General features: G+C 30.2%; 1 protein-coding gene across 2 annotated transcripts in view; it reads left to right on the top strand.

Annotated features, from left to right (window-relative positions):
• LOC117167569 (growth hormone-inducible transmembrane protein-like) overlaps window positions 1–11,343 on the top strand; it is a 20,184-nt gene extending 8,841 nt beyond the window's left edge. For both annotated transcript variants that reach the window (XM_033352602.1, XM_033352603.1), the window contains exons 3-5: window positions 3,829–3,940; window positions 6,996–7,616; window positions 11,070–11,343. In XM_033352602.1, coding sequence (XP_033208493.1) covers window positions 3,829–3,940; window positions 6,996–7,616; window positions 11,070–11,154 — 818 coding nt within the window. In that variant the 3' untranslated portion in view covers window positions 11,155–11,343. The remainder of the gene's footprint in view (window positions 1–3,828; window positions 3,941–6,995; window positions 7,617–11,069) is intronic.
• Window positions 11,344–12,091: the final 748 nt, after the last annotated feature.

Here is a 12,091-nt window from a genome sequence, read left to right on the forward strand (position 1 = left end):
CGTAATTGAATTGATTTATAGACCTACTTCAGTCTATTTTCTGCCTGCTATAACGTGTCCTTTTTTCTTCGAAGGAACGATGCAAAGGGTTACGCTTACGTTCAAGACCTACATTCGTTTCCCTTTTCGACATCCAGCAAAAATCAGCCATCATGACCTCGTCCCATCAACCCTGATATCGTTGTTCCATCACTTTTATGGCTTGATGAAAACGATCCCCTTATTCTTCGCTGAAATCACCAACATTTTCTGGAAACTTATCCAGATGGGAATTTAGAAAGTGAAGTTTTTAATTCATCAAGCAGCCTAACTTTTTGTAGTTTCTTATCATTTTCGCAACAATATTCTCGTAGTCTGGACTTTTTTTGTTACCGAGGAAATTTGCGTTTACTGCTTTAAAACTTTCCCAAGCGTTCGTTTCAATTTTCGTCATGTGGCTCACGAAATTACTATCTCTTGTCAATATTCGAATCTGTGGTCCATCAAAGACTCCTTCTTTCAATTTAGCGTCTGAAACATTAGGGAATTTGAGGGATATATACTTATAGCATTGTCCATCTTTGTCTAACGCCTTGACAAATTGCTTCATGAGTCCAAACTTTATGTGGAGGGGTGGTAGTAAAATTTTTTCTGGATCAACGAGGCTTTGGTTGATGATATTATGAGAACCAGGTTTGAATGAATCTGTTAAAGGCCAATGTTTTTTGCTGTAATGATTGGCTCGATCTCTGCTATTCCACAGACTTATAAAGCATGGCTCTCTCTTGAAACCCGATTTTTGGCCTAATATCATTGTTATGATTTTTAAATCACCACATATTTGCCATTTGTGATTCGTATAATTAACTTTTTCAAGAAGCATTTTAACATTGTTATATTCAGATTTGATGACCGTTCAGTGAGCTATAGGGATAGGAGCGTAAGTATTCGTGTTACGCAGTAAAACAGCCTTAATGCTGCGTTTTGACGAATCAATGAAAAGTCGCCATTCTTCGTCTCTGTACACATTTTTCTTCAAGTGGTTCATTAATCCGTTAACGTCAGTGCAGTACGCTAAAGACGTCTCTTCGTCTGTAACGAAAAACTTTTTGAATTCTTTTTCCCTGTCGCGATAGAATGAAACTTTTGTCTTTGGCTCTAGAAGATTTCTTCTTTTTAGAAATGAAGCGGCAAATTCAGCGCCGTCTTTCGGTAATCCAAGATCTCTAATAAAATCGTTCAGTTCTAGTTGCGAAACTAATATTGGAACCTTCAATTTCATTTTATGCACGCCATATTCGTCATCTTTTTCATCATTTTTATCGGAATCATCAGAACTATTTTCTGTTCGATCACTGGTTTCACTACCGTCTCCATGACGTTGACTTTCAACTTCCATTCTATCATCTTCTAAAGCGCTTAAATCAGTCTGGCGTGCATTTTTATTGATTTCAATTGCTCTTATGACTGTGCACACATTAATGTACGAAATATTATTTTTATTTTTGGCGTTGAACCCTTTGACGGAATTCATGCAAAAGTAGCAGTCCTTTGCAATAACGGGGGTTTTCCATGTGATTGGTGTAGAGTACTTGCGGTACTTTTCGTTGTTTGAATTTTTTAGACGATACAACATAAGTCTGCAGGAATTGCAAATGACGTGAGGAACCCATTTTGTTTCTTGGTGCAGCAATTAAAACACTTTTCGTAGAGACTTTTCACTTCCTCGTCGATTGATTTTTGCAAACTGCTCACTTCATATTTACTGCAAATGTAACAGAATGAATCTGAGCTATTCTTGCAGGCATGCGATTGAGAAATGCTCGCGTTTTTTTTCCTTGTAGCATGAAACTCTAGACCAACCAAGTGATCCATTGATGAAGAGGTACGGTTTCATGATGACGACGTCGGAGAGCCCGCTTTCCCACCCTGACCAGACGCCGATACTGGGGTTTTTCCCTGCATCGTAATACACTTTCTACCTGTGTCTGCCATGACGGCATGAACGCCGTTTACCCAGGGACTCAGACAATGTGGATCTGTTGCCCATCGTTACCACGTGGAGGTGCCCTCGTTACAGACACAGGTGAATAATGCTAGCAACAAGCGGTTACGAAACTCCAGACATTTACTGCTATTGATGTCAAAATATGAAAGTACGCAAGAACAGGGTTGCCAGCGTAATCGGTTAGGTTAGGTCAGGTTTTGTTAGGTTAGGATAGGTTAAGCCGAAGCTGAATGAAACGGTACCGTAAACACAACGGGACAAGAAAATCAGTTTAATTGTGTTTCGTGAGGTTAGGTTAGACTAGGTTAGATTTATTTCTAGGTTAGGCTCGAGTTGACCCATTCGATGTAGCACACATTTGCTACTGGGAAAATATGCTTCCAGAGCTTTACGTGTAGTTCAAGAAATTTCTATTAATTCAGGTAAGATAAGGTCATGTTCTGTTGGGTAAAGTTATGTTAAATAAGTTGATATCAGGCAAGGGTTGATGCTTCACAGTTGTCGACATGTTTTTGAAGTGAAAATTTGCATCACTGGCATTATTTTGAAATTTATTTGCCTCAGTGCATGATTTTTCGTCATTTTTTGAGGTTATGGCTCAACCATGACGTGATGGGTGATTTTTGATACCGAATTTGAATTCAGTTCACCAAAATCCATAGGAATACGTGTGTCTTGTTACGAGATCCGCACACTTTTTTGTGTGGCTGTGTTATTTGAAATTCGCACAGAATTCGTATTAATTCATTCTAAATTCTTAGTCTTTAAAAATCATCTTAAATTATTCTTAGGGATTTTATCAAATTCTTTTCAATTCAAGTTAATTTTTCTAATCTCATTTAAAAATAAATTCAATGAATTTTTTTCTCATTTTTGAATTTTTTTTTTTAATTCACTTGATTGCTTTTTGACTTTAGTTTGATTTTTTATAAATTTAATCGAATTCTTCTAATTATTTTCCCTGAATCCTCTAAATCCACTCAAATTTGATTGAAATCAATGGAATTTTTTTGATTTTTAAAATGATTTCTAATTGATTTTAATTCTCGTTTGGTTATAAATTCGTAGAATTTGAAAGGTTTTGAGAGATTATAATTTTTTTTTAATCCCTTCTGTTTTCATATTAATTGATCCTACATTTGTTTTTAATTTCTTGAAATTCTCTGGAATTTCTTTAGTTCACTTGATCCTGAAAGTCTTTGTCCGTCACTTTATTCTTAGACATTTTTTAAAAATTCTTTTAAATTGACTTGAATTTTTGTAAGCTCATTTCAAATTTTCGGAATTCAACGAAGTTTTTGCATATGATCGATTTCAATTCTGTATTAAAATAACCTGGAATTTTTATGAATTTCCTGGAATTCTCGTTTATTTTAAATTTCTCTAAATTCATTCTAATTTTACGGAAATGAATGGAATTTGTTGTTATCACACATATTTAACATATATATTAATTATATATGGAGGTAATCCGCTGCAGCTGTGTTTGTGTGAATGCAAACAAAATGAAAAAACTTTTGGGTGCGAATTCGCACCAGTGTACCCTTTCAGGGTTAAAATTTAATTATTTGTGTTTTCGTTGACAATTTATCTTTTTTATTGGAAATTAATTTTTTTGTTGAAAATTGAACTATTGTTTAACTGAAAGTTTAACTATGACATTTTTCGTTAAAAATTAATTTTTTTAAACGAAACTAGGAAAATTGAAAACCTTTACCGGGAAAAGCGGGAATGGCTCGTCGCAGTATCAAAAATTATACCTGAAAAAAAACCTGGAATTGACAGGACATTTTTTCCAGGATTTGAATTCAGACTGGAATCTTAATTTATTTTTTCAACAGCTTTTAACATCGGGAAGGGGGCTGTTGCTGGTGCCAGTGCTTTAGGACTAGGCGCACTCTGTTTCTATGGATTAGGTCTTTCATCGGAGACTGGAGCCATTGATCATGCACAGTAAGTAATTTAATAATTTTTAAGATTAATTTTGAGAGATTTCGAATTTTAAATTTAACAATATTGTAGTTTTAAATTTAATTATTCAAAATGTCAGGACGATTCAGCTATTAAATACTTCAAATTTTCATATTCAAAGAATTCATGCTTAGTTTTGAATTCAATAATTTTATATGTAAATTTGAAGCAATTTAGAATTGAAATTCTTAAAATTGTACAACTTCAAAAATTGGAATCAAATAAATGATTTCGAATTGAAGTATATTTGATTGAAAAATTTAAAGAATTAATAATAATTCCAAAGGAGGATTTAGAGTTAGTAAATGTAAAATTGAGTTTAAAATAAAACTAGAAAAATTAGTTTTCAATTGGAAATGTATTTTTTTTTTTACCAAAAATTAAATAAATACATTTAAAGTAAAGAAATTAATTCTCCACACATAAAATGCATCAATTTTTGTCCAACTGGTAAAATTTTAAAGTATTTAAAAATTTTAAGTAAAAAATCGAATTTTTTCAAAGAAAATTGAATTTTCAACAAAGAAAAAGACATTTTCCATCAAGAAAGATGACTTTTCTACCATAACAGATGAAGACATAATCCAAAAAGACAAATTTGTAACAAAATATTTGTATCCTCAATCAAATAGACGAATTTTCAACAAAAAAAAAGAGTAATTCTCTACGAAAAATGATGAGTTTGCAATAAAATAGTTAAGTTTTTAAGCTGAAAAATTAAATTTTCAATTAAATAGTTTAATTTTCTTTTAAAATAGTTGAATTTTCAATAAAAAATATGCATTTTTAACGAAAAAATTAATTTTCAATAAAATAGTTAAATTTTTTACCAAGTAGTTGAGTTTTCAAGAAAATTTATAGATTTTAGAACAAGTAGTTAAAGTTTTTACTAAAGAAGATAAATTTATATGCCCAAAAAGACGATTTTTCCACAAAACAATTGAATTTCTCACGAAAATTATTAATTTTATATATAAAAAAAATCCATTCTACCAAAAATATGAATTTATAACAACAGAAATTAATTTCCAATCAAATGTTTTAATTTTTGTTTACCAAGTTGTTGAGTTTTCAAGAAAAAAAAGTTTAATTTTTAACCAGAAATATAAATCTTACAAAAAAATTTAGTTTTCAATAAAACAGTTAAATTTTCTACCAAATTAAAAAATTTCTAAGTACAAAAATACTATTTTTTTCACAAAACAATTGAATTTTCAACCAAAAATATGATTTTTTATTTATTTTTTTAATCATTTCCAATCAAATCATTTTAAATTTATTCTCAAAGTTTTTTCAGAATTAAAAAATTCTAATGTTTAATTATTCAAGTTTGAACATTTTTAATTATTTAGTTTAATTATTTTGGTAGAAATTCATTTATTTGGTTAAAAATGAACTTTTTTGTTATAAAATTCCTTTATGTGTTGAATGTTTTATAATTTGGATAAAAATTCGTCTCTTAGTTTGAAAATGAAAGTTTTTTTTGTTTGCGATTTTTTTATGAATTCTCTTTTTCTTAGAAAATTAATTTTTTCTGAAATTTTACTATTCCAGTTGAAACTTAAACTATTTCGTTAAAAACTCGGTTTTTTTAAATGAAAATTTAACTATTCAAATTTTGGTTGAAATTTATTTTTTGTTGAAAATTCGGCTATTTAGTGCGAAATTTATATTTTTAAATTTAAAATTCAACTTTTTGATTAAAATTGATGCAATTTGTTGAAAAATCGTCTTTTTGGTAGTAAATTAATTTGTTTTAAAAATTCATGTTTTTGGTTGAAAGTTTAACTATACCATTTTTGGTTGAAATTTGATTTTTTTTGTTAAGGATTTAACTGTTTGGTTGAAAATTCAACTATCACGTTCAAAATTCGTGTATTCTGTTGAAAAATCATATTTTTGTTGTAGAAAATTCACCTTTTTGGTTGAAAAGTCAAGCCCTCTAATTGAAGATTCATCGCTTTAGTTTAAAACTCATTAATGTTTGCAAATTTAACCTATTTTTTTTTATATTCCAGTTGATTTTTCATAATTTTAGTGGATAATTGATCAATTTAGTTGAAAATTCAACTTGAAATTCGTGTACTTTGTTGAAAATTCGGATTTTTTTTGGTAGAAATTTAACCATTTTTCAAAATTCATTCACCTTTTTAATTTAAAAATGAACTATTCCAATTGAATTTCATAATTTTATTTGAAAATTTAACTATTTGTTGAAAAATTGTTTTCTGTGGTGGAAATATTTTTTACTGAAAATTCTTTTTTTTTTTTTGGTTAATGATTAATTTTTTAACTGAAAAATTAACTTCATGCTTTTTTTATAATTGATCTTATGTAGTTGCAAATTTATTCAATTTGATGAAAGATCGTATTTATTTAGTAGAAAATTATTCTTTTTCGGTACAAAATAATTCTTTTTGGAAAATTCAACCTTTTTGGTTCTAAATTATTATCTAACCCTCTTATACTTATACTTCGGTATAAAATGAGTCTATTTCTAAAAGTTTCGATAAAAGTTCTTCCAAATATATAAAAAATTTACAATAGCTTTAAAATGAGCCCAAGAAAAATGTTTGAATGGCTCCGTACTATGAAAAGCTATGTCTGTAAAATTCTTGAAATACCTCGAGGCATCCTAACGATAGGATGCCAACGCACGCGATCGACTAGATGATACTTAAACAAAAATATAAACAATAAAAAGCTAACCAAGAAGTAAGCACTAGAAAGTTTTAGATCGCGGAATTGAACAAGGTGAAGCTATAAGTTGGCCAAAACAAGAAGATGCTCGCGCGCTCCATCAAAACATTAAAGTGCTATCTCGGGCGAGCAAAGCATGACTTTCTAGCGCTAACTCCTCGGTTAGCTTTTTATTCTTTTTATTTTTGGTTAATTACCGTCAAGTTGTGTGGCTTCCGTTGGCATCCTACCGTTAGGACGCCTCGACCTGGAAAAAGTCTCGAATTGTCAGGGAATTTTTTTCCAGGCTTTGAACAGACACCTGGATATTAAAAATGGTAATTTACTCTCTCCACAGAGTTTGGCCACAGTACGTGAAGGACAGGATTCGCTCGACGTACATGTACACAGCAGCATCCGTAGCTGCAACTGTAGCATCAGCTGCTATGGTTCTGCGATCTCCCGCCATCATGAGAGCAGTCTCAAATCAAGGTTTCCTTGCACTTGCTCTCACGATGGGATCTTTAGTATTGTCATCAGCAGTCGTGCAAAATATGCCCTACGAGGGTGGCTTTACCGCGAAACATGTCGCCTGGTTGATTCATACCGGAATTGTGGGTGCAATTTTTGCACCACTGTACTTTATGGGTGGCGCTCTTGTTCTCCGAGCTGGCGTTTACACTGCGGGTATAGTTGGAGGATTGTCAACTTTGGCGGCTTGCGCTCCTAGTGAGAAGTTCCTCACAATGGGCGGACCTCTCGCTATTGGCTTTGGAGTTGTATTTGCCAGCTCGATGGCAAGTTTCTTTGTGCCACCAACAACAGTTCTGGGTTCGGGGCTCTACTCCATGGCCTTGTATGGAGGTCTCATTCTCTTCTCGATGTTCCTTTTGTACGATACGCAAAAGGTCATCAAGAAGGCTGAAACCTATCCGAAGTACAACATGAGCGGACATCAAGCTTTTGATCCAATCAACAAGTAAGTTTTTCTGTTTTTATGCATGCGTAGATTGTTGTCTCAATTTTGAAAGAGCCTCTGTCGGAGTGTTCGTTTAAACTAACGAGGCTGGTCTTAATTGTCCTAAACTGATCACTCTGCTTTCTGTGTTTGCCTCTTCGTTTTGTGTATGCGTACACGGCGATAAATGGCAAATTAAAGAGCAGACAGGTTTAGTGATTAATACCTTCTGGGTTAGTTTGATTTAAAATTGATTTTAATACACTTGAATTCCTTGGAGTTCTTGTAGTCTGTTGAATTTTTGGGATGACTATAAACTTACATTCCTTGATATCTTCTGAATATCTATGAATTCCTTGGAATACTTTTGCATTGCTTGGGATACTTTTAAAATATTTCAAATTCTTTTGAATTCCTTGAAGTATTTTCCAGTCATTGGAATTCAAGGAATTAAGAGAATTACTTGAAACTGCTTTTAAACTTTCATATTCTATTAAATGCCTTCAAATCTCCTGAATTCTTGAAATTCCTTTAATTATACGAAATTTTGCGAAATAATTGCATTTTAAACTCCTTAAAATTTTAACCAATTCAACGTGTTCAATGAAATCAAAGTATACAAGAGATCGAACGGATTCAGGAAATTCTTTAAATTCGCGCAATTCACTGAGTTCGTTGAATTTGTGAATTTTTTTTTCTATCCTGGTCTTCGTTGACTTCATTGAATTCAAATAATTCAGCATTTAACGAATTCAAAGTATTCCAGGAATTCAGACAATTCAGCTTATTTTAAGAATTCAAAAAAATCCGCGAATTAAAGGTAATCTTCGAACCCGAGGAATGCGTAAAATTCATTTAAATTGCATGACTTAGTTGAATTTCATTGACTATAAAATGATTCAAGGAATTGAGGAAATTATTTAAATTGCTTGAAATATTTTGAATTCTTCTTAATTCTTCAATTTTTTCTGAATTCCTGGCATTATTTTGAAGTTCTTAGAATTCAGGGCAGTTATCGAATTCAAGGAATTAAGCGAATCATTCCAAATTTCATGAATTATTCAAAATTCCTACCCACATTTTCAAGTCCAAGGAATTGAAGGAATAATATAAATTCCTTGAAATATTCTGAATTCCTCTTAATTCTCGGAATTCTTTGAATTATTCTAAATTCTCTAAATTTTTTTGGAGTTCTGAATTTCAGTAGAATTCAGGAATACAGAGAATTTAAGAAATCCTAATAATTCAGCTAATGAAGCAGTCTTAAATTTCTTGGAATGCTTTTAAACTTTTTCGAATTGCTCGAATTTTTGAGCATTTATCGAATTCATGAAATTTAAATATATACGCGAATTCAACTTTTTCCAGGAATTCAGATTTAAAAAATTTCTTAAATATGGCCCAATTTAAATTCGATAAATTCAGGAAATAATAACGGAATTCCTGGAACCCGTGGAATTCATGCAATTTGTTCAAATTCCTTGACTTAGTTGAATTCCAAGGACTTCAAAACAATTAAATATTTATGTAATTTCCTTGAAACATTCTATATTTCTCTTAATTCTCTGATTCTTTATTTAATTCTAAATTAAATTTTTCGGTTTTTTCTTGAATTTCTGGCATTATTTTAAATTGCCAAAATTTAGGGAAGTCAATTCAAGAAATTGCTCAAATTATTCTAAATCTACTGAATTTCTAGCCTAATTTTGTCTACAGAATTTAAAAAAAAGTCAAGGAATTATATAAATTTCTTGAAATATTCTGACTTCCTATTAATTCTCGGAATCCTTTGAGTTATTCTAAATTTTTATGAATTTTTGGTATTATTTTTAAGTCCTTGGAATTCAGCGAATTCGATAAATTCAAGGAATAAGTGGATTCAGGAGATTTAAGAAAATCATCAAATTCCAAGAATGGAGTTAATGGAGCCAAGACTTTTAAATTTCTTAAAATATTTTTGAAAAAATTAGAATTCCTTGATATCTTCAGAATGTATTGAATTTATGAAATTGAAGGAATTCCTTGAATTGATATTGTTCAAGGAATTCAGCTTATTTAATGAATTCCATAAATTTTCTCAATTTAAAATCAAGGAATTCCTGAATCACCGGAAATAATAAAGGAATTTCCTTAAAAAATTCTAAATTCCTTTTGATTTTCGGAATTCTTTAAATTCTTCTAAATTCTCTAAATTTTTTTGAAATTCTTGCATTAATTTGTCTTTGGAATTCAGCGAATTCAATAAATTCAATGAATTTAGAGAATTCAGCTAATGGAGCGAAGTCTTAATTCCTTTGAATGATTTTAAACTTTTACAAATTTTGAATTCATGCAATTCGTTTGAATTCATTAAATTGCCTGAATATCTTGAATTTTTTTAATTTGTTGAATCCCTCGAATTCGTTGAATTACTTGAATTAAAAAATTGAGCAAATTTAATGAATTAAAGAAATTTAAAGTATCACAGGAATTCCGGCAATTTAATTAATTTCGAGAATTTAGGAAATGCATGCAGTTCGATTGAATTCCATAAATATGCTGAATTTTTATACTTTGTTCAATTACTTACTCTCTTGAATTTGCTTAATTCCTTGAATTTGTTGAAGGTGAATTCAGAAGATTTCAAGGAATTAAAAAAAATTGAAAAGTACGCAAAAGCATATAAAAAAATTCAAGAGAATTAAGTTCTTGAATCTCCCGAATTCGCTTAATTGCTTGAAATCTTTTGAATTTTTGAATTATTCTAAATTTCCTGAATTCCTTTCTAATTTTTTGTAATTATTTTTAAATTCTTGTAATTTAAACAAATTAAGAAAACAATGTACTCAGGCGATTTAAAGAATGCAAAGAATTCATCAAATGCCAGGAATTCAGCAGTCTTATGATTTTTTGGAATGCTTTTAATCTTTTCAAATTTCTTGCAATCTTCTGAATTAATTGCATGATTTCAAGAAATTCCAGAATTTATAAAGGAATTCTTTTAACTCATGGAATTTATACAATTCGCTTGTATTAATTGTATTCGCTTAAATTCTTGAATTCTCCTAATTCCTTGAATTTGTTGGATTCAAAAGATTTAATGAAATTTAAAAAACATTCCTTGAATCTTCCGAATTCACGTAATTTCTTGAACTTGATAATTTAAAATTATTTAAAGAATTTCGGAAAATAAAGCAAAATTCAGAAGAATTTAAATATTTTAATTCGCGTATTTTCTCGAATTAGTTTAATTGCTTGAATTCGGTGGACTAAAAAATATATTTAAATAAGGAATTCAGGGAATTTTTTATTCTTATTATGATTTCGAAAACTCAAGGAATTAAAGCAGTTGAAAAGAATTTGAAAGAGTTTTAAAGGACTCCAAGGAATGCAAAAGAATTCTAACGTGAAGGTTAAAAAAAAAGGAAATGCTGAGAAATAAAAAAAAATCTAATGTTTTTTTTTCGTTTTTTTTTTTTTTTGCTTTGTTTGCAGTGCCCTACACATTTACACAGACATCATCAACATTTTCATCCGGGTTCTCTCAATCCTGGGCGGTGGCGGCGGACGAAAGAAGTAAATTTATTTATAATAAATAAAAGTATCACAAAATCCAAATTTCATACTTCGAGCATCTATAAAATTAAAATGTTAATTTTGTAAATACTTTTGTTGAACTGATCTGAAGCTTATGTACATTCTCCGATAAATTGATTGCTTTGTAAGTACGAATATAATAGATAATTTAATAAATATTACTTAATTTAAACTAAATGCACTTTATTCTCAAGTACATTTTCTCGATATAATATTGAAGTATCTTACAATTTTGAGTGTTTTAAGTTGGGGAAGAGATTTTCACATATTAGGATTGTGCATGATTATGATAATATGCGTATGTGAATATAAGATGATTTATAAATACAATGCGTGATTCTTTTCTATTCTCTTCTATTCTCTTCCGCTCAAAGATGCAGCTCAGTATTATAATTTATAAATATTCTCTTTGCAATTCTTCGATTCTCAATAAATCGAGTCTTTCTCACGGTAAATGCAAAAAAAAAAAAAAATTGGCATGACGACTCAATCTCATGGACTTCGCTTCAAAGTTTAAAAAGTCCGGATTATTACATCAGCAATCGCCAGTGGCGCCAAAAAAAAAGTGTCAAAATTATTGTAGATAACGTAATGAAATCTCTATGAAACACTTTAAATTTGATAAGATTTCAAGCCGAAGGATATTGCATTTTCAACAAAATAGTTGAATTTTCAACAACAACAAACAAAATATAATAATTTCCAAACAGAAGAGGAATTTTTTAGAAGTCAGTTGAGTGTTTTTAACAAAAAAAGTTACTTTGCAACCAAGAGTGATGACTTATCATAAATGATGAATTTTCAATCCATAACGATGGAACGAAAATATTAAAATTCAATCAAATATTTGAATTTTCAAGACAAAAAGACAAATTTTTTAGAAGACAGTTGAAGTTTCATCGAAAAAGTTAATTTTCAAC

This window comes from Belonocnema kinseyi, chromosome 2 (assembly GCF_010883055.1).
Source record: "Belonocnema kinseyi isolate 2016_QV_RU_SX_M_011 chromosome 2, B_treatae_v1, whole genome shotgun sequence".
Classification (NCBI taxonomy): Eukaryota; Metazoa; Arthropoda; class Insecta; order Hymenoptera; family Cynipidae; genus Belonocnema; species Belonocnema kinseyi.